At 40.2% G+C, this 27,996-nt stretch overlaps 1 protein-coding gene across 1 annotated transcript; it reads right to left on the reverse strand.

The window, feature by feature from the left end:
• Positions 1-463: 463 nt before the first annotated feature.
• UBA6 (ubiquitin like modifier activating enzyme 6) lies at positions 464-27,969 on the reverse strand. Its single transcript, XM_059470883.1, has 34 exons — positions 27,876-27,969; positions 27,459-27,577; positions 25,153-25,224; positions 24,164-24,258; positions 23,297-23,325; positions 22,397-22,491; positions 21,791-21,902; positions 20,636-20,716; positions 19,959-20,081; positions 18,266-18,389; positions 16,937-17,040; positions 16,469-16,531; positions 15,926-16,002; positions 15,215-15,281; positions 14,653-14,796; positions 13,915-13,982; positions 13,572-13,650; positions 13,301-13,381; positions 12,861-12,938; positions 11,437-11,618; positions 10,990-11,095; positions 10,171-10,260; positions 9,981-10,061; positions 9,290-9,418; positions 8,404-8,455; positions 8,215-8,278; positions 7,312-7,381; positions 6,590-6,661; positions 5,775-5,892; positions 4,615-4,808; positions 3,349-3,476; positions 2,470-2,557; positions 1,980-2,074; positions 464-744 (listed from the first exon to the last, which is right to left on the reverse strand). Exons 3-34 carry the CDS (start codon positions 25,191-25,193, stop codon positions 609-611), a joined length of 3,066 nt encoding a protein of 1,021 aa, XP_059326866.1. The 5' UTR covers positions 25,194-25,224; positions 27,459-27,577; positions 27,876-27,969; the 3' UTR covers positions 464-608.
• Positions 27,970-27,996: the final 27 nt, after the last annotated feature.

Raw genomic sequence — 27,996 nt, forward strand, 5'->3', positions numbered from 1 at the left:
AGGGGAGTTTGACAATTTACAGCCCCTGCCTACGTCAAGACTGACAGAAGACAGCTGTGCTGACCACGGCACCACTAAGCAGCCACACACATAAGCAGTTCCTCTGCTTTTAAATGGGAGTTTAAGCCTTTCAGATGGATCTAATCTCACATGTAGATGGCAGGAGTGAAATTCTTGTTTGAGAATGGAGTAACATATGAAGAGAGTTTGAGATGTTCTTAGAACACCAGGAGTATCATAAAATGGTGCTTCTCCTATTTTTTGCACTCTTCCCTAAGCAAATGCAAATTGCCTAATTTGCACATGGGGACCATTTCTTAGCTTCACCATTCTTCTTGCTTTCCTCAATACAAATCTTGCCTTAAAGCTAAGGACTGTACTGGACATTCCATCTCATAGAGTGACCAATCCTCCTTTGAGCAAACAGGCTTGAAGAATACAGGAGCAGAAGAAATAAATCCAGTTTGTCTTCAGTGCAAAGCCACTGATTTTCACCATTTAATTAAGGCTTCACCAAAAAGAAATATATAGTACCATCTTTAATAGCTGAAAATTAGCACACTCCTTTCAGAACAAATGGTCCATGAGTGACTTTTGTGTCTCTACCATCAATTGTCTTCCTGAACAAAGTAGTATCTCACTGGTGGCCCGGGCAAGTCTTCCTCTCCATCAGTCTCTGGAGCAAATGAAACTGTCAAATCCACATACTTCTTATCAGCTGATGGTTTCACAAGCTTTTGCATCCTATAAAGAAATGAAGGGCAGTTCATAAATGCACCAAGAGAATTGGCAGTGGGAATTCAGGGCCAGACTAGGAGGAATTTCACTGCCAGCAATGTGTACTGGCCCAGCATACTACAGACCAAACTAAAATAGAGACTACACCACCTCTAAATTGCACACAAAAGCTGATCCTTCACCTGAGCTTCAGCAAATAGTATTCCATTTTCCTGACAGACACACCCCATTAAAGTCTCAGAGTAGTAAAAAATCCTGATATTCACAAGAAGGCAGCTTCATACTATGACTCTGACTTCATTACATACCCCACTCATTCAAAATTATTTATACAGCTGTAAGAGAAAGCATATAAGCAATGTTTTTGGAGACAGGCTGTAAATTGTCATCTTAGTATGCCAGGCACTCTACAGCTTGGCAGCTCTTCTCTCCCCAGGAATTTGAAGTAGCTTGCTCATACCTCTCTGCCTGATACCTACTGTCAGGCCTTCAAATCAGTACTGATCAGTGCATCCACTTGCTTCAGCAAAGCCTGTGAGCACTGACTACCACACACTTCACAGGAGCTGTAAGGAACAGATTTTAAGCTAATGTAGTTCAATCCACAGGTAAGGCAGAACTAAACCTGGGTGAGATCTGGCTGTTATTTTTCAAAAGCCTTCAGTCAAAACCCAATGCCCTGCCTTCACATCCTACCAAAATGCCAGGGTGAAATACCACAATTTCCTGTCTGCAAGCAGCATAGCAGAACATTTTTGAATGTCATCATTCTTAAAAGGGCTGAACTGATGGAGAATCTCAAGCAATTACTCTAACTGAACAGACTTACAGAAATCTCAAACTGCAAGCAATACATTATTCCTTCAGAGCTTAGTTGCTAAATATCAGCATTAGTTTTAAGCCAGTTTCAAAAGGTTCTAGTAGTCTTGCTCTGCTTGAACCATGGTACATTCTTTCCCCTCAAGAAATTACTGTCAGACTTCTTTAGCTTTCTCATTCTGGTATTCAACAGTTAAAGAAGCATTTTGCAAGTCTCCTTCTCTCATCACAGAAGTTAACTCACTCTCTCTTTTTTCTTTTACAAAAAGTAAGAAATTATCTTTTTTCTTCCCAAAGTATTAATGGCTAGAAACCACTTTGAGAGAAAATACTGCTGTCAGACACACATCCTTTGATACAAGCAATCAACATAATTTGTATGTGCACTTGCATCCCTAAATCCATTCTCCGGTTATACTTACGTCAACTTTAATCTTTTAATATGGCCTGGCATCACAGGAACATAGAGCATCTTGACTCCTTGTACAACCATAGTTGGTTCAATTCCATATTTCTCCTGGAATTCACAAATTAAAACTTGTTAAAAGACTAGAACAGCTACCCAGATACTACTGCTGCCTAGATACTACTGCTGCAAATACTACAGCTAATTATTCAAATCCACAGGATCCAAACCAGAAAACCTGCTTAAGCAGGTTTTGGATGGATGTTGATAGAAAGTTTTATTGAGATACATTTGAGCCAAATGAATTAGCAAGGAATTTGAAAATAGGCTTGAATGCCTTTACTTAAGAGACATTCCCATTGACATTAGTTATTACTAAAATTATTCTGGTTTGAACAGTAACTTGATAGAAATATAAAATAAAACAAAACACAATTCAACAACAATTTCAACAAGAAACTCCTTTCCTCTTGTCTTGTATTGACCCAGGACAGTAGATAACTTACTCTGACAGCATTTATGAAGTCCGACAGAGTAAAATCCTCTTTCCCATAAATTGTCCACCTGTCCCAGATGGTAAATGATATCCCATTTCTGTTTTAAAAAGTGAAAGGTTGTTACTTTAGAATGTGAACTCAATCATTCCCTTTAAAAGTGTATTGGAGAACTGCCACGTCTTCTTGTTGATGTGCTGTTTAATCTTGAGCAAAAATCTCTTCCCTCTCTGCTGCCATTTCTCCAGCCCCCTGACCTTGCTAAGCACAAGACACAGTAAGAGCTCTAAGTAAATGTGGTATCTGACAATGAAGTCGCTGAGTTTTCAGACTTACTAAAAACAGCTGTTGTATTGAACAAGATGCAAAAGCGTGTCCGGGATGTTTCCTAAGAACAATGCCACACATCTACCTTCTCCAGATTTTTAAAATCTCACAATTAACAGCTTCCACTGAAAAACAAACTAAGCCTTTAAATCCACTATTTTTTTATTTTTTTTTAATTAGGACAGATGAATATGGACTGCATTTTCCAAACAGGAAATTCTTGGGCAATGCATTATGGGACACCCTTGGCAGTATTACAAGGATCACTTACACCTCTAGCAGTACACAGGAAGTGGACAGCAGAGTTTGATAGCAAGCATGAAACAATTCATTATTTTCCAAGTTTAAACAACAAAAAAATACCCTTGGATATCTAAAATGCTTAACTGGAGTATGGCTACAAGCTGTGGTTCCATCATAGCTCTGCTATGTGAGCACATAAGGCCTTAACATGGATATCTGGATTTAGTAACTATTCAAACTTCTCACTTGTTGGAATGGTTCAGCAATCAATTACTACATTTCCAAATATTGTCCTTGCCCTTCTGCCATTGTCCTTCCTACCTGATTTCTGTTCTTCTTACTTCAGCAGTTTCTGTAAAGACCATTATGGGAATGGCTAGGTTCAGAAAACAGTTCTTGTATGCATCAGCTGGGTAGCCACCCACAACTTTGATGAGTTCCAGTGCAACCTGCAGTAAATTAGAATTTACTTAATAGGTTTTAGTAATATCAACTCTAGTGTAGTTAAGAGACCAACAACTACCAAGGAAGTTGTTAATGGGATCAGCCTTTGTCCAATCAGCAGAGTAAATAACATGGAAATGCAACCCACTATGCCACCTAAATAAATTCTGTTGCAGCCAAGGGAAACACTTAAAAACTGTTCTTAATGTAGTACTCTTCCAAAACTGTTTGGTTCATGCAATCTCCACAAAGCATGAGGTTCTGTTGAGATGCATGAACATGAACTACTACAGAACAGATCCTTTCCACTCTTGGCAGCAGCATTCTAATGAAAGTTAGTACTAATGGCCAAAAACAAACCAAAATGCAGAATTCCAACCCATTTTTCTGTGCTGCAAATAAGAAATAAAAGCACCAAAGGCTCACCATGTTAAGGAAACTTTCTTTTTGACCATTCAGGAGCCACTCCAGCAGCCACACTCACACCACCAAAGCTTTTGCTGCTGGGACTAAATCCCCTTCACAGTGGGCAGCTTCTCAATCACTGTCTTGCTACTTATCCCAGTCTCACAGCCAGACAAGGTTTCCTTGCTGGCTGAACCCTGGGTTTTCCTTAGCAGAGTCCCAGACTTCTGGGTTCTTTGAGTAATTTCATCATGATGTAGCAACAGAATAACAATTCAAGCTGCTGCCTTGGAGAAGGGACCCTGAACAAAGGACTGCCTGGGCTTTTGTACCCTTACAGTCTCTGTGCTTGACAGTCCAGGGTCTTCCAGCTCAGTCCTCAGCTCCTGCTGTGTCCCTGAGTGTCTGGTCACCTGGCCAGGCCGCAGGTCCCCATGCCCTTTGTTGTGCAGAGTCAGCAGTTCATGACCTCTTGCCTGAGGCTCCCACACAGAACTCAGCTGGCACTGCTGGCACTGCAGCTCCACGCTGAGCTGCCTGCACTACATGCATGCCTCAACAACCACACTTAGAATCAATTATGACCTTTGCTATTGGTACGTGAGAAATAAATCCATTTCTTTAAATGAGCCTCTGTCAGGGTAGTGGTAATCAATACCCAGACAACGGCAAGAAACAGTAAGAGAAAGGTAAGAAACAGTAAGAGAAAGTAATATGCATTTTAAAAATCAATCTTACCAGCCCTGATACTGCAGCAGTAGCTGTTGCAATGGCAGGAATAATCTTCCCAGCAATGCGCTTTGTTTTGAACCGATCCGCTGGTTCGATGTTGTACATCTTGGCTCGCAGGTTCGACGCTGCTGTTACAAAATCTATGTGCCCATTACTATCATCATCTTTCTCGAAGGAGATGGGCTTCATTTGCAAGTCAGCTGCTCATAAAAAAAATATAAAAGAGCACAAAATTATTATTAGAAAACTGAAGATGTCCTAAACATAATTTAAAGGAACTAGAATCTTAACAAATTAAACATTTCACATCTTTGAGCTTGGTGCCTTACTTGTTTTCCTATGCTAGGAAATGCCCCTCTTGATACCACTTGCTAAAAGTGAATAATGAAACAGAACATCAACAGAGCTCTGTAATTTTACTTTCCTCACACCACCAAGAACAGATTTCAAACATCCCTATGGATGTTTCTCATACGCCTCACCTCACTAAAGCTCCATCCCGAGAGAATTCCCTTTTAAAATTTAGTTCAGCTGTAAAAATCTAAAAATCTAGACTCAGTAGCATTGGAATCGGAGTTTTGGGCTCACACTCCATGGGATGAGTTAGGGATAAGCTAATCTTTCTCCTGAATTCATGGGCTAAAAAAGCTTGCATGTAGTTGTTGCTTAGTGGCCTCTTTGTATGTCCAGGCACAAAATGGAATGCGAGCATCCTCATTTTAAATCCAGAAGATGCTAAGGAAAACTCTTAACAATCTTTACAATTTAGGATAATTTCAGATTGAGAACTCTCAGTAGTGACAGTCAGCCTTCTCATGCCCAAATAATTTGCAGTCCATCTGGAATCCAGCCAGCACCCTTCCTCCCTCCTTAAGAGTTCAATTCCCCACAGCTGCCTGCTCCCTGTCGTCAGCGTCATAATTACAAGCAAGCATAACAGAAAGCCTAAAACTTGTATGAATCTCAGAAATACAGAACCATATGGTAATGTGAAGCAACACATTACCATATAGGACAGGTATCTGCATGGCACTTCAGAAAGCTTTAGATATCAGCTCTACTTCTCACAGAATTCCAGAACTGCTTATCTAAAGATGTGAATGTCACTCGTAGCAAATGTAAATGCAGGATATTACTAAACTATGACACTGTTTTGCACTACTCACTTTCCAGAGCTTCATTGGATAGTATAGACTTCTCCAGCTGGAAAATAGCATTTCTTTCATCCTCACTGCTGACGGGAATATGATCTGGTTTTCTTGCAGTTTCATCAGTCTGTACAACCTGCAAGTGTGCACAGTGCTTGAGTAATAAAATACATGAACTTCATACAGTGCAGCTGTCAAGTGTACTAAATTTCCTGTCTTCCTTGCAGGCTTTCCTCCCCAGCTCAAGAGAGACATGGATTTACTGGATCAAGTCCAGCCAGGAGATTCTAAGAACATTAAAGGACAGGAGCATCTCTCATAGGAGGAGAAGCTGAGAGAGCTGTGATGGTTCAGAGTGCAGAATAAAAGGGTCAGTGGGATCCTATCAATGTGTACAAGTATCTCACGGGGGGGGAAGTACAGACAGCACAGTGTGCCCAGTGACAGCACCAAGGGCACAAACTGAAGCACAGAAAATTCCCTAAGAAACACAAACATACTTCAATGAAAAAGAAACAAATAAAAGCATCCCAGAAAAATTGTGAGGATGGTTGAACACTGACACAGAGAGAGAGGCTGTGGAGTCACTATTCTCAGAGATATTCATAACCCAGTGGGACACAGTCCTTGATGACTTGCTCTAGCTGCCCCTGTTTAAGCAAGAGGATTGAACTAAGCGTTCTTCAGGGGCTCCCTCTAACCTTAACACACTTATTTCCCCAGAGCACATTATAAATTGTGTTTATTTCTCATTAGCATCAATGGAGTAGTTGGAGATGTGGGACACTGCTTGTGGAATATTTTTTTTTCTTTAAATTAAATATTACACTTACTTTGTTTGAAGGTCTAAACTCTGGTACCTTCACAGATGAAATAATCCCCAAAATGGTTTCCTCTGACAAGTCCTGTTATAGTTTTGATGAAAAACAATTTAAATCCACATCAACTCAAAAAGGCCTCCACAAAAAGACTGTAAGTGTAATAGGATTTCAAAGAATACTAGACCCAAAAAGTCTCACAGATATTCAGTGATGTTTCAGCTAAACATCATCATTAAAACACCAAGGGAGAATTCATTTGCCACAGCAAACCAGAGCAGTGTGAAGTGTCTAGCACTTGAAAACTGAACAGAAGTGCAAACCTGACTTACAGGAAGGTCCAATTAAAAAACAAACAAGAAAAAAAAAAAAAAAAAAAAAAGATAAGCAATGCAGAGGTGGTAAGCAGTAAAAAAAATAAAACCTCCATAGCATACCTAAGATACTAAATTTTTTTAAAAAGCCTTAAAGAGATTTTCATTTAGTTCACTAGTTATATAGCATCAAAATAATAATTACCAAGTTCAGTGCTTACTGAAAATATCCATTACACTACTCATTTCTTCTCCAGGTTAGGGATTTAAAGAAAGCGTAAGCAACTGCCAAACAGACAGTGCTGAAGGACAGATTAGTGTAAGAATCACTTTAATCAGCCCTTGAAAAGAACTGGCAGCTGGACATGGGCCCAAACTGAACACCAGGTTAAGTTAAGGGAACACTGTTAGAGTCTGGATTACCTTTTCAGTGAAAGGAACACAGTACACTGTTGCGAAGAGCTTTGCTGTGCTCACGATGAAACCATAGTGCCTAAAGAAAAGAGAATTATTTTTGATTGGTCGTTTTTTCTACTTCAGTTGCCCAAAGGTTTGCAATCAGTTCAAGATCTTGGACAAACATACTGAGAAACAGGATTTCCATCCTTCAGTGTACACAGTACAAAATAGCACATTTTGAGTGACTCAGAAGTTGTGCCCAAAACTAAGTAAATTTTGATGAGTGGAGAGTTAATGAAAACCCTGTCTCCTTATCCTTTGCAGTCAAGCAACAATTACAAATGCTCATATGACATCAATATGATAAAAAGCTTAACCTCAGAATTACTTTGATATTTACCATGATGTCAGTTTTCAAACCAAAAATGGGTGATCCAGTTTCTCAAAGCAATTGTAGATATACAGTACATAAAAGCTTCTTAATCCATCAACCACATCCATTTCTAAAATTATCTGTAATACCCAAGCCATCTAGATCAGACCCAAATTGAAATGAACAAGAAAAGTAGTCCCTTCACTAAGTCATTTGGCACATCCTGCATTTTATGATGTGGACAGTGGGGGTAGGGAGGTGTGAAGCAACAACTCAGTAATTCTGCAGCCATATAGGACATGAAATGGGTTGTTCTAAGCCATTTCACATTAGATATTGTCAGAACAGCACCTCCAATCCCCTATCAGTGAAAGTTAAATTATCTGCAGTGAAAGTATTCGGCAGCTCACCAAATCTGCCACAGGATAAGACTATGCATTAACAGCTATTGATCCCAGTCCAACTTCCAGGGCTATAAAGCCACTGCCTTGCACTTCTGTAAGGTGGGCTTTGTAGGATGCTATACAATGCATCTGGCTCAGTACCATACTTACAAAGAATCGTTAAAGTCAAACTTCACTGGGAAAGGAGGCCTCTTTGGTGACTGCCAAAACAAACCTGGTAGGAAAACAGACTTAAGATGAAATCCTAAGGAACCAGGAGCAGCAGCAACATGACATGCCATGAATATGCCAACACATGTTGGCATATGCCAACAGGCATAAAGGGGCATTTGTACTTACTTCCATCTTTTAATCGTGTATCAAGGGGAAATGAATGAAGGAGCTGAAGAGCCTAGAGGAAAAGCCAGAGAGGCTTTAGTAATTTGTCACATAGATTGACATGACCATACTAAATCAAGCCTGACTAGCTGAAGTAATTTAAAGAGTTAGGAAAATCATCAAACATCTTTGTCAAGATGGACAGCTTAAAGACAAGTACTACTAGACAGAGTGCTTATCCATTTCATTCACAGAACAGAGATGACAATGTCACCTCATCTGTACAAAGCTCAAGGAAGGTATTTAATCCAAGAAGCAAAGCATTCTCCCCCACCTTTTTGTCACTTTAGGATTCTTGCATATGGATTCACAACTTGGAATGCAATATTTTCTCAATGTGACAACTACCACCAGGGATTCTGTATACACAGGAACGTTTATTAATCCACAACATCCCAATCCCATCTTTCCTACAAAATTACACACATACTTTAAGCAACACTGTGGATCAGACTGTCAGAATAACTGGCTCTTATTTCAGAAAAATCTTTGAGACAAATCAGGGTTACAAAGATGAATTCAGTAACGGGAGTTTAGTGTGGGAAACAAAAACCCACTGCCTAATAAAAGACATCTGATAATCCTGATACTTTGGAAAACAATGGAAAAATGCCAAGAAAACTGAATGGAGACTACTGAACTGAGTACTAAGAGCAAGTTAATAAACCAGACCTAGAAGTGCTACAGTAGAAAAGGATGCAGCATTTTTAGGTTTCAAGTATAGTCTGTTATTTATGAAGAGATGGAAGTGAGTGCGAAGACTTGGACATCTTGTTATTAGAGCCACGAGGTTTTCTAAAATCCTCATCATCCTCATCATACTACCCCATTTACAGGTCTTACCTACCTTATGGCTAAAATACTTTTCAAATTTTACTCTTGCTAGTTCTACACACTGAGTCCAACTTCGGGGTCTTCTGCTGAGAGTTTTAATAACATGAAAACAACCTTCCAAGCTCTCTCCTGACTTTATTCGCTGGAGAAAGAAACATGGAAATGTTAAAACAGACAAGATTCCTTCTAATCCAGTCAGTCAAACAGTAAATATGTTTTTAGCAATCCACAAGCAAGAGGAAACAGAGGTTCACTTCATGAAATATTATCCTTTATGTGCTGCTCTCCACTGGGGCTTTTCCCCATTTACTTCCCAGCCCTTTGGACCACAGGCCATTACAGACTGAAAATAAAAAGACAGTAAACAATTCCAATCTAATTTATTACTACTTGAACTAACTTCAAACTCAGTCTTACTTTCATTTTTCTTAGCTAGTTACACATCAGTGTGACACACACTAATCACACACTAGCAGTGTTTCAGTCTTTCTGGTATTTCTACATCATGTACAGAGCCCATGAGCTGGAGAAACTTTATAATTAAGAGACACTACTGTTCATATGATCAACTAATGACTTGGCCAGTCTTCAGGTTTTCTGAAAAAACTCAGAAACTAACTGTAATCTCACTGGCCTTAAATAGAAACAAAATCCATAAAGAAGTAGTTTAAACCCTCTGTTTTACCCTGGCAACATTCCCTTACCTGCAAAACTTCTTCTGCCGATAGATAGGTTTGCCAGAACTTGTTAAACAATGAGGGCTTGTGGGAAAATGAACTTTCAAACTGTAAAATAAAAAGGACAAATATGGCATTATGCAAGAAGAGTATCAGATGCCCACCCTTCCAAACACACATGGATTTGTGCTGAATGCCAGAAAGGTTAATTCATTACCTTATCTCTTGCCCACTGTATTGTATGCTCAATAGCAGCTGGGAAAGACTTCAAGGTGCAAAAAGGTATTTCTTCCTCTGGTGGATCCCGCTGTAATTAAAAAGAGTTATGTGTCAATACAGGCTTACCCAGGTTAATTGCTAATAATTGCACCAAGAACTTGTACACTACATAAGTTAAAAACTCTGCTGTTATAAAATACAAAGTGGCTTTTTATGCTTAGAAATCTGTTTTATCAGCACTAGCTAGTATTGTCAATTCTTCTTTATGAGGAATAATCTAAACTCAACACCAGAAAGCAAAACTGAACTTTGAAACATAAACAAGAGGCAAAATTACCAGACAGGTTTTCCAAGATGTGGAGCTGGCATTCATGTACACTTTCAACATGAAAGTTTTTCACGCCCTGTCACTCAAGGCCAGAAAGACTTCTTTATGGACCCTAACAAGACAGCTAGGATGCTCAAAATCCTGTGTTTATGTCCACATGGCCCTATTTCATGGTGTTCTCAACCAGTGAATTTCTCCATAAGAACTTAAAATGGAGGGATACTGCAGGTAGTGTCTATCAGCAATAGAGCCTGAAGGTTTGTTTTCCCCTCTCCCATTCAAACAGAACTATTATGTATGCTTGTAAAGAACTACTCAAATTTTATTTCCTGTGGGTTTTTTTCAGAAACAAAGGAAGCAATTATTTCCTAACAGTACTGTTCTGCAGCAGCTCAAACAGGCCACTTTAGAAAATCACAAAAATTATCAGAGTCAGAGGGCATAATGGGACAAGCTACAGAAGGTAAGCAATAGTCTTGAAAGACTTACATGACTATTGTAGGACTCTGTCAGATGGGGCACAATAACTTCTGTGTGTCCTTTGGTTCCCATAGTTCCAGAGTCTATAAGAGGACGCAGGTTTGCTACACAACGACTGACATGGAAAGACACAGACTATCAGAGTACAGAACAATCTCTACATTCTTGCCTTGCAAGCATTACTGAAGTGCAGCCAGAGTTGTCTCTAGGCACTTTCAGAAGAGTGGAAAGCTTACACCAAACTCAGGTAAAAAAAGAGATTAAAAGAGAATTATTCAGGTTAGATCAAGATACCCTGTACCTCAACATGTGTGGATTATGAGCATTAGAAATGTCAATATCTCTACTTTTAAATTTAAATGCATATTTTTATGCTTTAATAATCTTAAAACTGACGGAGTATCCTCACCATCATCAGAAGTTAACAGTTGCCCTGGCTTCCCTTCCACCCCCTACCTATCAATGTATCTCCTGGCTTCAACATTGTCCAAAGCAGTCACAATCACGTCTTGCTTGGTGTAGAATTCATCACTGTAAGTGTTCTCAGTGGCTGGACAAACTTTATTGATATCTGAATCAATCTTTATGTAAGGATTGATGTTCAGAGTTGCTTCTGCTGCAGTGTAGCTCTTAGGTTTCTGAAAGCATAAATACAGATATCAGCAATATGCAGATGAAGAACATCAGGGACACAAAAACAGCAACTTCTTTTACTGATCAGACAAAATTCACTGATAGAAAAGTTAGTATGCAAAACACGCAGTAAACATTTTTTTATTCATATACCTCCCTCACTGATAAATACCTTATTGATCTAGTTTTATTTTTTGTTTTATTTAGTGTTTCAGAGAGGACGTGGTGGTGGAAGTGCTTAAATGGTTTATCAAGTAACAAACTGATGCCACATGCTGCCACTTGTAAGAATTTCTTCAAAAGAAGGGAGCAGCTCATGACTGTCTGAGGATAAACCCATCAGTAACTCTGACTCTGTCTATGCAGCACAGACATCAAGCACCTGTGAATAATCACATTAGTGCAAGGCATTCCACACAAAACCAATTTCAGAAGCTGAACTGAAATAGAGTTCTTGACCTACTCCACACTTTTAGCCATACCACAATTATCTAGAGATCAGCACTCAAGCCTGTGGCTTCTAAAAGCTTGCAGGGTTCACCTTCCATTTATCTATCCATCCCAAGTGCAATCTGTTCCCAGATTTGCGACACATAAACAGGAGGCAGAAAATTCAACTGTTGGGTTTGGGGCAGGGGAAGCCTTTTTCCACACTGCTGCCATGATCTAAGCCACCTTTATTATTTTGTGCCGTGTTTGCAAGTACTGGGATGTTCTCTCTGCTTCTAAGGAATTAACAGCTTCTCGGTTATGCATTTACTGAATGTTCATGTTGGGCTTTTTCAAATCATTTACCAGCTTAGTGAAAGCTAAATTAAGTAAAAAGACACCAACTTTGGTCAAGTTCCATCTGCAGAAGCACTACTGAGACTTCTGCCAGCACTCTCTATTTTTTGTTGTCTTATTTTCCCCAAATTTCAATGGCATAGTAGAGCATTTCTGACATAGTAATGCATGGCAGGCTCTTAAGCAATACAGTACTCATCCAACTGTCAAATTTGAGAGATTTCATTAGTCAAAAACACCAGTACAAATTAAGATTAGACAACCCATTTTACTTAACTGACAGTAGTGATGAGTTGGATGCCATTGGAGTTCTAAGCACAGTTTAAAAAAAAAACCTAGATTTCATTACAGCCTTTAAGTCTTTTCTGGACAGTACAGACACTCACAAGTTCAGCTCTCTGTAGGGACATAGGACAGGGAAACACAGTAGTCCAGAAAATTTACTAAATAAGAAAGCCTACCTGTATGTGATGAGGTCGAAAAAGAAACTGCCTGTTCAGGTTGGATTTCTCTATCAAATCTGGATCTGTAATTGTAACCTAAGTCAGAAGGGGCAAAAGCAACAGTTGAAGTTACAATTTAAGTGCAACATTGAGCAATGATCTTGATGAAACTTCTATAAACACTTGTCAAAACAAAATACTGTTATTGGCATCCACTGTGGCCAAAGCTCTGCTTACACTGACTGACTACATTTTCTTTTAAAATCAAAATACAGCAAGGCTGCTCAAGTGTTTTCTCCTTCTAATTGCACACCCTTCTATGCCAAGGCCACTGTATTCTCTGCACAGACATCAACCTGAAGTAAGACTTAAGCTTTTAACAACTTTAGTAGTCTAATTATTTAACTCTTCCCTGTCACACGACTTCTAATGAGAAGTAAGGTTAACAGGTGACTTACCAATCCTTTGTCTTGCCCAGTACCAACACCAAGAAGTGCAAAGTTTTTTAGCATTTCACAGCCTATGGCTCCACAGCCAACCTAAAGAACATTACATTTTTAGAATCAGAAATGTTAAGTGAAAACAACAAAGACAAGTCCATTCCAATTCTGGACCATTTATTCTGCAGTGACACATCACAGAGCTGCCCTCATGTATTCTGGGGACAGTGGGCATTAGCTGTATCAACAAAGCATTTGCAAACAGAGTAACAGTGTCAGCCATACTCACCAAGAACACATTCAAATTATGGAGCTTCTGGCACAGAGAGTCTCCAATACAAGCCCTCAAGGCATCGTATCTATCTCCCCTATGCAGGCACAGGAGACAAAAACAGGAGACTTCAAGCTGCTATTTATCATGGTGGTACCATTGATGCCAAACTACACTTTGACATGAACTAACAAAGTCAGACAGAGTATAATTCCCATTCATGCTGAAATAGGACACACATTCTTAACCGCCAACCTGTCCCTCCAGCAAACAGCACTGAATTAACTTTAAAAGACATCTGTGCCTGCTTGAGACTCAGATGTGAACAGTACATAAGCCAGCAGTTTGTAGTTATATTTACCGTGGTACAAACTCCTCAGAGCCCATCTTCTCTAGAGGTGTTACAATGTCTAAAACATCTATATATAGCTGCAAAAAAAATGAAAAAAGAAAAAAACTATTAAAAACCTGTGAAAAACATTCATGTTATTTTAATTTAAAAATTAAGTACATTGTATGAACAACAGTCTGGAAATGTAGGAGCACTAAGTATTTACTGGAAGACTACAACAGCATCTGGTACCCTAGAGTCCACAATTTTAGTGAACAGGAAAAAGCATTTGGACACAGAGGGGAGAAAACATTCACTCAAACAGGTGAGCTGCAAGTTTTGACTTCTCACAGGCATGTTACCCCTCCATAGGTAACTGAAGATTGTGACAAATTTTAATCCAACTGTACTCTGACATTTATCCTGAGAGTCTAAAAGCCCTGATCTTATGCACAGTAGCTTAAGCTGGTATCTGCACTATATCACACCCTTGCATCCATGCAGTGACAAGCCAAGGTTCTTGTTGCTAGTGTGGAAAAACAATGTACTATCTGAACCCCAAATACAAAAACTTTAACTAAAACTGGCTGTAATTTTAGTGTGCTCATAAAATCACTACTTTTTCTAAATATACTCTCAATTTTTTTTTTTTTTTTTTAGTTCAATGGTATAGAAGTTGTTCAGGCTACTCTGATCATACAGCATTTACACACAACCATCCCTTGATAACATGTCAGAATAACCATCCAAAAACCAAGATAGCCTTACCCACTGCTGCAATGGTGAAAATTTTCCTGTTACTGCTTTCAGGACTTCCTGGCTAGCAACACCACCCACTGCTGCAGCCAAAGGAGGTAGAAATCCCTTAGCAGTTCTAGACAGCCATTTCACCACATCTCCATTCACCTGAGGCTGAAAAGTAAGACACAGGAACAGGTTTACCCCCCCAGTGAACAAGTCAGTGTTTGACAGTTTCACAGTCCATTTTTCTTCAGTAAAAGACAGATTATTTCACTCTGACTAGGAAAATGTTTCCAGCAAAGACAGATCCACCATATACCCTGCATTTGTCACATGCATTCATCTAAAAACTGAATTCACATCATCACAGGACCAACCATCATGTCAGGTCAACATTCAGTTGAACCCATGCTGAAATCCCATTGTTTCCTCACATGGCCTTCAGACAGCCAGCTGATCTATCTAACGATGGACTCAAAGGCCAGAACAAGGACCAACAACTTGTTGCATGACTTTTAGGCAAAAGCATGACTTTTAGGCAAGTAAATAAGTAAAAAGTGAGTCAGAATGATAATGGTTCCTTACTCACTTTGTTTTCCAGTGTTTCACTTATAGAAATGGCTATTTTCAGCATTTCCTCAGCATCTTGAAGGCATCTAGACACCAGGATAGAAACAATAATGATGACTTAAACATTCCAGAGTTCTTCTAGAAACACAATCAATGGCAGAAAAAAAGCAATGGATACAGTAGGAAGTATGGAATCTCACATTATCCTTAACAGTGAGCATTCAAGATGTACTTCTAAATGGTAGGGTTAGCTCAAGAACAGGAGTCTCAGAGGAAAAGCCCATGTGCAAGTACAGTCTTAAGATTTATACTAATTTTTTCTCATTTAACTCAAAGTTACGCACATCAAGAACTACAGCTGAATGAAAAACACTGAAAATTAAACCCAAATCATTTAGGTTTTTTAAATCCATGAACTACAAGATAATTCAGGATCACTGAAACAACTTTTCCATATCAGTCCCACAATGTGAAAAAACTAGAACAGAGAAGGCCCCCCTGCAGAAGTATCTCCTGTCTGCCTGGGCCTAGAGAGTGTCATTGCTATGTTGGGAAAGCCTTGTTACAGCCCCAGACACACATCAGGTAACATTTTTCATCTTTCCATTTCTACATGGTCTATCAGGTACCAGACAGGGAAGGTGCCATGCTGCACAGCCACCCAGGAACTACACCAAAAGGAGAGACCTGTCTGGTTCAAGGCTTGGCAAACACAGAAGTGCTGCTTTACCCAATGTTTGGTCCACGACCAAAGTTCTCCTGGAATTGGTTCAAGGCAAGCATGGCAACATGGATCTGCAAAGGTGCCTGTTAAGACAAAAACAGCTGTTGACCAATTACAAACTAGGAAGAAATGCAGTAAACAAAAACAACTATCTGAACTCTTCTGTTACCATTTCATATCTTGTCTCTTAAGTACAACACTCAAAAGAAGTTTTTAAATGGCCTTAAAAAAGTGAATTTGAAATACATTTTATTAATGTTTTTTAAAAAGCGTTCCTCAGTAATGCAACTTTACACACATTCAGCACCCACTTCAACGAAGTCTAACTGAAGAGTGCCCAAAAGAATTTAGAGCTGAAATTGGAAAGTGCAGTAATCTTCATTTAACTAGACATTATAATGCATTGCATTTTGCCAAACATCAATAACAAAGCCCAGCATTAAGGGCAAAAATTAGAAATTATATTATGTTAAACACAAAGATACAGATTACAATTCATGTATATTTGCTATTAGAGCACTTATGCCCAAATCCCCACATGCTAATTACCTCAGGCTTGCTAAAATCCGGAACAAGGCATAATGGGTTTGTTATCTGCTTCTCCAGCAGTTCCTGGAAAAACAGAATTCATGACAACAATGTACCACTTAAGAACACCACAGCCACTGCTACCTGACAAAACTGTACTCTTCCTACAGAGATTAAGAAATACATATCCTTTCTGACTAGCACTCTTTTCATTATTCATACCATACTAGATCTAAAATTAATTATCTACTGCAAGTTCTATCAAAAATGGTCAGAGAGATGTTTCACATCCTAGTGGCAAGATTCATCTTTAAATGGGTGTGCTTTCTGGGGCTGTCCTGTGCAGAGCCAGGAGCTGGAATCCATGATCCTTGTGGGTCCCCTCCAAACAAATTCTATAATTCCAGGAAACATGTACATGCTGAACTCTGCTTCCAGTGCTCAGAGTATTAATGCCTGAGAACCCAGCTCTGTCAAGCACACACTTACAAAGTAACACATCTTGGGCGTCTTCACTTGCACAGCTATGCCTCCATGCAGGTAAGGCTCCATCTCTGATGTATCACCAATGCTGAAGGAGTAAGGTGACACCACTGAAAAAAGACAATAAACAGTGACAGATAATTCTAAGTGTCATTGGATGCTACAGTTCTGTATACAATGAAGGGGAGGGCTTGCCTGTCCTTTCTTTTAGTGCTGCAATTTCCAGTGAGCAACCTCATTTTGAAAGCATAAGCACAGCTGATCCTTCTAACAGGATTAACCCAGAAACTGGCAGAAGGACAAAGCATTAGTTTCACATGATCTGTTATGAAATGAGCTTTTTTAAGTGGCAGCAGAATTAACAAGAATTCTGATGACCACAGCTCTTTAACAAAAATGAAATCACATGTAATTTTCTTTAGAACATGCACAGCAGTGTCCAGTATTAACTGCTTTGAGTAGGACTTTAGCCCTGTGATGAGAACTACAGGTAATCAAAAAAGGCAGCTGGAGCATTTGGTCACATCTTCCCCCTCATACATGGGAAGCATCATTCAGGCAAGGCAAAAAGAAAAACTTAATTCATGGAAAACTAAAACCAAAAGCTAAGCAATGAATAGAGGAATGAACTGACTGCAGCATCAGTTCTAGCAAAATGCAAGGGCCCAGAGGAAACAGATTCAAGCACATGTTTCAAGGGTACTGGGTTTTGTCTCAGACCACAAAACAGTTAAAAACAAACAACTCCCACCCACTTGCTCTCTCTTCTGCTCCAAACAAACAGACATTCAGATCTGGGAACTCAAAAATTCGCCAGCATCCAAAAGGAACCAAGTAGAATACCTTGAGACATGCATAAAGTAGAACAAAGCAGGGTAGATGTAAATCATGAAAACAATCTCAAAAGCATTCTTAAAACATTGTCAATGCAATACACTTAAAATTGTCACCCAAAAAAGCTACAAGGCAAACAGTGACACACCAAGTGGCATCCAAAACATGACAGAAGCACAGGCATTATGGGACCCTCCAAACACCAAATCAGTTTTATCAGCAGACGAAGGATGGTCAGCTCAGAGGCTGCTAACTAGATTCCACAGTTTGAGCTGAGCCATTCCATTGGCTCCTTAAGTAGCAAGATGAATTCAGGTAGAATTTATTAAATGCCATCTAAAACAACATCAGGAACACCTTTGCACCAAAAAGCGATTTTTCTGTGCAAGTTCATTGGAGGTCTGCACAACCCAACACTCCTCTGACTATGGTAACTAACACTGCAGTGGCTAAATCAGGCCAGCAAATAAGAACCTTGCAAATGAGCCAGCAGCAGCTTACCTGTTATTTGGTGTGTGGATCCATTCAAGCACGACATTCCATTCACTTCCCGAAAGGTTAAGAACTGTCCTGTTTCAAGCCTGTGTGGATGATTTTCAAGGCAAGTGACAATACCAGGATTTGACTGAAATAAAAAATGGCAGTCAGCAAGGAGGGAAGTCTCTCGTGCATAGGGGTCACATTGCATTGCAGGCACATAGCTTTTTGTCTACTGAAACTGCAGTCTCTAATACTTTTAACACCTCATTTCTGTCACAGCAAGAGTTACCTATGGCAACTTTTTCAGTCCTACGATTTTCAATTTAACAGTGTTTCTACAACACAAACTTTCTCATTTTCACTGTTTTCACTTCTCAGTATGTTAGCAAACTGCATTTCCTAGCTCTCAGCAGTTTAACCCATTGTTATGTTCTAAAATGGTAGCAGATTTATCCCCTTTTCCAAACTAAAAATAGTCCCCATGTTCAAAGAAATTTTCAGAGGCATTAAAAAATAAAATCTTGTAAATGGTGCTTATTACTCCATGCTTCCTTTCTGGCTGATAACCTTAGAAAGGACATCCAAACTCAGTCTTGAAAGTTTGGAAGCTTAAAAAGCTGGACAGCATTCAGGAGAGACAGCTTCAGCAGGTCACAGACAAGCTTACAGTTGCAGGAATCTCAGACAACACCTCATCCTGATATGGGATGTGATGCCAACCTGCCACACACACAGAGACCTCAATGCAGTCTGAACACAGCTCATCAGGACCTTGTGCTACACCTCAGGCTGTAACCTGGTGGATTTGCAAGCAAGCCTGGCCTGTAAAGTCTTCTCTCATCCCTTCCTGAGTCTCCAGTATAAGAAAGATTCCAGTTAAGAAGCATAGGACTTAATTACAGTGGACCACATTCTCTGTGGACAATGAAAGGAGTTGACTGGAGAAAATTCTGCTCTGATTTAGGGACATCAGTACCACCTTGACCCTGTTTATGGGACAAGAAGAGGCACTTGATGGCATTAATTCTCATCAGTTTTACACTGCAGAGTGGAAGAAGATACAACTACAGTCAAGTATTAGATTATTAAACACAGGGCATACATACAAATATATATTCACTCCTTGACTTGGCAGGTAATCAGCACAAGCCATGAAACTCAAAAAAGGACCTAAAGTAATTTCCCTTTATAAAACAATAATACAAGATTAAATGGACATCCTTACATTCTGCACTGGAAGTACTAGCACTAATATGCCCTTCTCATGCCCTGCTTTGGTAGGTTAAAATAAACCTTTAAATTTCTTTTCAAAATATGCTCTCAATTCCCTTGATTATTCCAGTAGCCTGCCTGTAAGTGCTGCAGTTTCTTATAAAAAGGTTCTTTTCATGCCTATTTTCATGCTTCCTTGCAAGACTTACCCTATTCCCACACCAAAATTACATACTTTTCTTTCTACATCCCCTCATTTCTTTCTCCTGCTCTCTCTCCAATCAAAAAAAAAAATCATTATTGTGTGTTGCATGGTAAGTAACAACCAGGAGGCCAGGATAAGAACAAAGTAACCAAAGTAACTTTGCTTCTCATATAGCACCAATTTTAAATTGCTTAGCAGGCTGCTCAAGTGAAGCACTCTGCCACTCTCCTTTTCAAAGAGCCAATAATGAGTCCTTTTAAACACAGTTAAAGCAACACAATGACTTTTATCCCTTACTTGTGTTATATTTGAAATGAAGATCTCCTTCGGTTCCTCTCCTGTTGTATCCAGCACTTCAAATTCATCACCAAAGTCACAAAACAAACGTGAACATACTCCGTACACATCAGCACTGATGAACTACAAGAGAAAGTAAAAACCATGAGTATCCCTAGAACAGTACAAGCCAAAGATATGATGGCTCACACTGGAGCTGTTGAAGGCCAGCAGGTTTGACTCTACAGTGGAAACCTGTTGTGTGCTCAGGCCACACTACACAGCACAGCACCAACCACAGACCTTGAACCTGCGAGAGCGTTCCTGAGCCCATTCACAATTCAGGAGCAACAGCACTGCACAGTGAAATGCTGCCATCTCTGCTTCTCTTACATCCAGCTGCAGCACATCCCTCAGCCCCAGCACATTCTTTCAGAACCACTTTGAGTTAACAGTGAAAACTATTTCTTTAACATGACTGCTTTTTAATTAAGGACCAAGCTGTGGTTACCTGTGCTGGTATCCAGATAATACCAGTAGCAGCACTGTATTCCCAGAACTCCTGCTGCTGCATCAACATGCCATCTGCATTGAATTATATACCTCATAACCAGCTTTCTCCACTTCTGGAAAGAACACCCTGGAGGTCCAGAATGCCCACTGTACAGATTATTCATGTGTTGCATTTTTTCTATTACCTTAATAGGTGGCTGCTGAGCATGACAGAAATCATTAATCTTCTTCTGCAGCAACAGACTTACTTCAGTCAGTATGACACACTGTGAACAAGAACAAAAATACTTCTAGGACACTGAAAGCAATCAGTCTCTTCAGGCTATGGGAAACCTTAGTACCGAGACTAAGTTACTTAAGTGTCCTGACTCCTATCCTTAAGAGAAAGCAGTCTTTAGGAAGTTTTTTCATTAAAGCAGAGTGGTTACCACCCTACAAGTTCTGGAAACAGAACGAGTAAGAACAGGAACAGCAAATTCTCAGGTTTTTGTTTGTTTGGGTTTTTGGGTTTTTTTGTTTTGTTTTTTTTTTTGACTGCAGCTGTGGAATTCAGTACCCAATTAGAATATTAACCAAAACAGTTATGGATAATCTCAGCAAAAATGTAGATTTTTGAATTTTAATAATACTCATCAGTGCACACCAAGAAGTCTGCACAGGCTTCCAATATTTGTGGTCATAAAATTGCAGACACAGAATTTCTACACACCTTCCTTTAATGTCTAGGACAGTACTGGGTTCCGAGGCACGTGCACTGCAACCCATTCAGCTACACTGGCCTGCTGTAGCTGGGACATTCAGAAACTTGGTGTGCTTGTATGTCAGGCACACAGCAAAGGTGTGGCTGTCAGACTGAGCCATGAACACAGGCAGGAGACAGCTGAATGAACAACTGCACGTGCCCTCACTCCACCACAGAGGCACTTACATGTCATTACATACATACATGAATCATCTAAATATACAGCCTGAGCCTCTGCTGCCTGGAATACAGCACACAGAATATATGTAGAACATCTGTGCTATGTAGCTGCAAAGGTCACAGTTTCACCTTCAAAGAAAAAAATTTGTACAGCAACCCCACTTAGCTATTTATTGTCATAGCAAATTCCATAGTAAGTGTACTAACAAAGTGGTGGGAACACAAACCCACTGTTTCAGTCTTGAAAAAAATAAGCACAACACTTCAACAGTTTAAATACAAGACCTACTGTTTTATTTACACCATCTCAACGTATACTTTGAAGTTCTTTATTCTATTTACTTACATAAAAAATCCAAGTTGTATGCTCTGAACAAAATACATGAATACACATACAACTGCTTTAAGATTGACATACCTGGTAGTGCTTTAGAAAAGACAGATCTGTGGTTTCATCTAGTGGCACAGTTGATGCTGCTACATGGACATATGGATTGAGTTCTGCAATACGAGGAAGTGTGGCCTCAGCCCTGAAAGAAAAACAATTTTCAATTTTTTACATATCTACAAAACTGTATTTTCAATATAGAATTTCATACTACACATGCCCTACAAGAGATCCTCACAATGTCTCCTGGCAATAACAACAACCCATTTATTTACACCTCAATTCCCAGCAGGTCTGAGGAAAACTGCTGTGTCCAATATGCCACAGGACTCGAGGATTGTCTGCTGTCAAGGCTGTTATCCAGTCTTGTACAAGTGGCTGAGAAAGCCCAAGGAAGAAATGCATGCTGGCCCCCACTATCAAATTTGCATAACAAGCAGTGACACTTGTGACTCAGAACATCAGTCCCAAGTCTAGACTTCCTCTAATATCTACCTGGGCACTGTAGTCACAGCCAGCAACTCCAGAGAAAGGGTTTAACAGGTATTTGATATGTACTACCAGCTCTTGGACAACAAACTGCTATTTTTGATGCTGATGAAATCATCAGGCTCTCACTCCAAAGACTTCACTGACCTGTTCCTTTGACTGGTAACATCATCTTCATGGATGAAGAAGTTGATCCCCAAATCCCATTTTGTGCAGTGCTTGGTGTCATGAACTGTAAGAGCCTAAGAAAGTTTGTCAAAAAGCATTTGTTGGAAGAAATATACAAGGTCACAGCACCCAAAGGATGGATTAAGCCCCATAAAATGTTGGAGGACTAACACTGCAGAAGATTCCGTTGTAGTACATATAATAACATATAAGTAGTTGTAGTACGTATAAGCTCTTCCAACCACTTTCCCAAGAAAACTCTTACTGTTTGAGACAGCAAAAGACAACATGCACTTCATTCAACACTTTCCTCCCAGTTTGCAGTGATAACAGACAGTATTTAAATACAAGGATGATTTTTGCCAGACTGTGATACAGGGGCAATTGTCATCTGAAAATTAATGGACTCACTTGATTTTTTTCTATTGGAAAGAAGAGTTTTAAAAGGCTTCTTGCTAATAAAATTAATCCCAGGAGCACAAAAACAGTTGTTGGATTAAAACACCCAACCATTCTAATGTCTATACAAAAGGATTCTCATGGATGACAAAATAAGATAACATATTTTGAGTAGTTTGGGTTTTGAGTTTGGATCACTCCATTTAGGAGAAGCCAGTTTGTACAAAAGGATTCAGTATCTAATCAGCAGCTGGCTAAAATATTTTATGAGATATTTCAGAGCACAGTGGACATTAACGTGAGAGTCTAACAGTACCACTAGAACTTCCAAATTATTGAAAGTTTTCACCCCTAGGTTCTCACATGTTTTGCAACCCTTCTACTGAGAAACAGATTCAGAAACTTTACATTACTGTGTAGTGTTTTGCCTTTTTCTCATGCTTACCCAAGAATACCCAACAGCAGAATTGTTTTACATACCTTTACGCCAGCCAGAATGATGTTTTTGGCTGAAAAAATAAGAACAAAGCAAAAACAGAGAGAGGGGTTATTGCAGGTTACTTGCAAATCTGTAATTTGATAGTTATTCAGGTGGACAATAACAGTATTTCATTGTTAAGAACTTCATAGCTTAAGGGTTTTTTCTCTTTTACATTTGGCTCAAGCATTCTATGGCACCCCAGAAAGCAAAATAACATAAGCAAGGTTAAAAAGACTCTCTGCATTTGTCATTTGTCAGCTGTTCATGCCACAATTGTGATTACAGAGACAGTAATGACAACAAACTGCAAAACCCCATGACTGTTCTGGCATCTGATGCAGGGAACCACTAGAGGCAACTGAAGGAGTAACACCCCAGGCATGAACCAGCCAAAACAAGATCATTTTGCTCATGAGGAGTAAGGGAAATTGTTAAGGAGCCTCTTGTATCAGGGCAGTTATGCATCTTCACCAAATAGCTCTGTTCTCCTCACACACTCTCCCATTTCATACATGGGAAAAATCTGGGCTATAGCTATTCCCATAGTACATTCATTGACACTGGTGCCTAAAAGAGTAACTTGGATTACCTATCTTAAACCTTCATCTAGGACAAGATTTGGGTAAAGCAATCTGGCTCATGGAAGCACATTTCAAAGTAAAATTTGAAATGCTGTTCTAGTAAAATAAGAACTCAATCCAGGATCTTTCCTGCATCTGCAATGTTAGTAATATGCATCATGCACATATAAATTCACTCAGACAGTTCAGACATTATATTATATTTACATTTAAGGTTTACAAGTATTCTGGGACAGTATGTTAACACACACTTGTGTCTGTTTAAACAAATGCTACCTAACTTACCAATCTCCACCCCAAGGCCACCTATACCACTCAGGAACACATGGGACTGAGCCATCTTCTGCATTGCTGTGTCTCCAAGAACATACCTCTGGCGACTACAGCAAAGACAAATTCACATCAAAACAAGATTCAAAGTCAAGAGCATATTAAAGCAAGTCAGGAATTCCCAGTCATTAAAAACTTTTTCAAAACTGAAATGTTTATCAATCAAATATAAGATTTGCACTCACAATGCATACAGTGAAATGCATTTAGTCAGACCTTGTCAGTGCCAGATTTTAGAGAAGATAAATAAAGTTATAATTTTAAATCAGTGCAAAACTTCTTCAGGATAAACAAAACTTTTGGAATTAACTATTGAAGACAAAAGCATGCAAAAGAATTTCTTTGTTGTCAGAAACCTTCAGAACAGAGGGTGACACAGCTTTTGTAGTCAGATTCTGAAATCTGGGAGAGTCCTAACATCCATCTGTACAATTAAACTTATACCATTCTAAACATCACCTTTTTCATCAAGGAAAAGAACAACTTTCATGAGGTTACTACCAAAAAGTAAAGTGACACAACACTAGAAGTATTGCACTGAATTAAAAAGAAGCCGTATTTGTTCTGCATGCAATAATTTTTTTAATTATTTTTTATTTTTTGATGTACAAAGAAGCTTTTCATCCCACCATGCTTTTACAGGGATATCATTTGTCCCAGTAGAGACTTTCTGAACAATTACCATACCAAGTGATCTCAAGACATTCCCAGCTAACAAATTAAAACAAAACTAAACCAAAAGAAATATTTAGGTTTTTTTTTTAATCTACAAAAAACCCATCAAATCCAATACCCTAAGGTCTGGAGGGTAACAGAGATATTGATGATGAGGACCAAGAAGCACAGCAAAGGGTGAGGGATGAATGAAATTGTAACATTACTGCATGTAAATGTAAGTGCTCCTGAAAAGTCAGGAACGATGCTTAAAAATGAGACAATCTTACCTATACAAAGCATCATCAATTTCCATAGAGTCCGCTGCCATGATTCAATGTGATCTGTTTACACTAGAAGGGCTACAAAAAGAAATGAGCTGGTTATGTCAGATGCAATTTCACAGCTGGCACCCCTCCCTGTCCCACTCAGTTCTTCATTAAAGGAACTGGAAAATAAAAAAGTGATGTTACACAGGAATCACTTTGAACATTAAGAAGCCTGTGGAACATCACAGCACATGGATGAGGAAAACACACACCAGCCAGAACACAAAAACCCACAAATCTTCAATAAATACTTTCAAAATACAAACAGACATTAATTTCCCCACTGAGGAAATGCAAAACTTACTTATTATATTTGCCACAGTTAGATTTACTGAAAGAGCAACTCTTTTTCATCAAGAGCTCCAAGCTGATCAACTTGTATCCATCTGATCAGTGGGGTTTTTTTTGAAAAGAAGATAGAAGATCACTGAATGGCCAGAAATAGGCATTTATGCTGCATTATTTCTATGTTAATTTAAAACCCTTAAGAAACAAGTGTTTCAGCTCACTGAAGAAACCAACACCCAAAGATCTGAATTACTGCAACATTCAATTAAAACATGCAGTGAGACAGTTTGACAGGACTGTAAGAAAACACGTAGTCTTTACTATTAAGGCCTTTGGCCATTAACAAGGATGTTTTCATTGTTAAGTTGGTGATAACTAAGCACCAGGATTAGGAACAAGCTGCCCCTGGGCACCTTGTTTCTTACTTATGCACACTGGGAACTGGTGCTTCCTGAACCTGGCAGGTGACTGCCACCAAACACAGGATGACCAAAATAGACCCTCTGTATACTTTGGTAGTAGTGAGAGGAACTGATGTTCTGGGTCACATATCTCATTTCAGCTTTCTACAAACTGCCTTGGAAACTACACAATAGCTGACAACCCTCTCTCCTGAGACTGAAAATCAGGGCCCAGACATGCTAAGGACATTTTTTTTGGAGAGCACAGATATACTCTAAAATAGCTTCCAAACCTGCCCAAAATATAACTCCTATTCACTGTTCAGGTGACTCTGGCAAACATTTTAACATTTCAGAAGTATGGTACCTGCAGTCTGTCACAATGTGGAGACTGCAACATTCTGACCCAAAATTCATCCTTTTGGCTTTTAGAAAGTGCTGAAATAGCACAGCAAGGGACAGTTACATTGGACACAGGCCACAAATCTCATCCACAAAGCTCCTCCACCACATAGACATTAACTCCTGCACTTGAGTGAGCACTCAAGGCAGTGAGCATGAGCAGCCCCACCACAGCCCACACCACCAGCCACTTCAGAGCTGCTCCCACACCCTTGACACCACATGGGCTGAAGACAAGCAATGACCATTTTACTACAGGCAGGTCTCCAGCCAGAGTGCAACACACCACACCTTACAGTCCCTGCTTAAATAAGGGCCTTCATTTCAGCCGCTGCCTGAGACACCAGGCTGGAGGTGCCCTTCAAAGCAAGCCATCTCACACCAGAGCTGTTCTGCTCCCCCACAAACAGCACTGGCACTCTGGGACTACACAACATAAAAGGATTGCAGTACTAAGATGGGGAAGGTGATCCACGCCTGGATAAAAATGCTCAGCTTCACTGCTGTGGTTGCTAACAGCCATCTCGATCTCCATGCTCTCCCAAACAGTCTTCTGTAAACAACGAGGACGTGTGATCAACTGGCAAGAGAAACTCAGCCACCTGTTTCACACAGACTCATTTGACAGTGGCTCTTTCAATATACTTTTCATTTCCTCATTCTCCTCCTACAGTGATAGTTACAGCACTGAGATGCTGCCAGTGCACCCATCAGGCAGAGCAAAACACCTCCTTCCACAAGGATTTAGTGACACTATGATCAAGCGACTATAGGACAAACTCGGTTAATGTATTTCTGCATCCAAGTTATTTCTCACTTTTGTTCCACCATACAGGTATTGAATCTGTTTCAAAGAAATGCATGTAAAAAAGTCATTTTAACATTATGTCCTAGTTCTTACCAGAGGCTTAACATTTACACACTTGTCTGTTTCCTTTTAAAACCAACACTCAGTTTTAATGTCAGCCTTGTATTTAACTGTTTAAGTAGTGTTCTTCATTTTTTAAAGACTCAGCTGCTTGCATGGCATAACCCAGGGACAAACCGAGAAGCTACATGTTACCAGGACGGATTTTATTATTCTTAACAGCACGGTCTGGTGCTGTTCAGAGATGCTCTGAAGAGCAGCAAAGGCACAGGAGCTGCAGCGGTGCGCTGGTTTCACAGTGCTCTCACCTCCGAGTCAGCGCAGGCTGAAGCAGTGTTCACTACTCCTGTTCAGCACACCGGGATGGCACGGAGGAGGCCTGGACTCATCCCACCTACCCGGGCTGATCCCAGTGGATGCAGGCTCCCTGTTCAGTCAGCAGGAGAGAGAGAGGAGGCTCAAACCCAGTTCCTGCCCAGCCGGGCTAATGCGGGAACACCGGCACCTCGGATCCGCAGCGGGGAGCCCCGGCAGAGCCCGCGGGCTGCCTCAGAACCGCCCCGACCGCAGCAGAGCCTGGCGGCGGCAGCCTGCACTCGCCGCTCCCGGGGCGCTCCCGCAGCGCTGGGCACCGCCGTCCGCCCGCCCCGGCCGCCCCCGGCTCACCGTGCCCCGCCCGCCCCCGCCCCCGCGGCCCCGGCCCCGCCGCCGCCCGCTCTCCTCACCCCGCGGCGGCCTTGGCGTGGCGATCCAGGCCCGAGCGCAGCCGCCGGCGGCGGGGGAAGAGGCAGGAAAGGGGTGGGAAGCGGCAGCGCCGGTGCCGCGGCGCTTCCCCGCCTGCGCCGA

This window comes from Ammospiza nelsoni, chromosome 4 (genome assembly GCF_027579445.1).
Source record: "Ammospiza nelsoni isolate bAmmNel1 chromosome 4, bAmmNel1.pri, whole genome shotgun sequence".
Taxonomy (NCBI): Eukaryota; Metazoa; Chordata; class Aves; order Passeriformes; family Passerellidae; genus Ammospiza; species Ammospiza nelsoni.

What these genes read in the sequence shown, in the direction of transcription:
- UBA6 (XM_059470883.1), bottom strand. Translation starts at nt 25,193, where the DNA reads ATGGCAGCGGACTCTATGGAAATTGATGATGCTTTGTATAG. An exon ending in GGTCGTGGACCAAACATTGG is followed by an intron (nt 15,282 to 15,925) that starts GTAAAGCAGCAC and finishes CCTGGTGTCTAG; the next exon opens with ATGCCTTCAAGATGCTGAGG. An exon ending in TTTGACTTTAACGATTCTTT is followed by an intron (nt 7,382 to 8,214) that starts GTAAGTATGGTA and finishes TCTTTTCTTTAG; the next exon opens with GCACTATGGTTTCATCGTGA.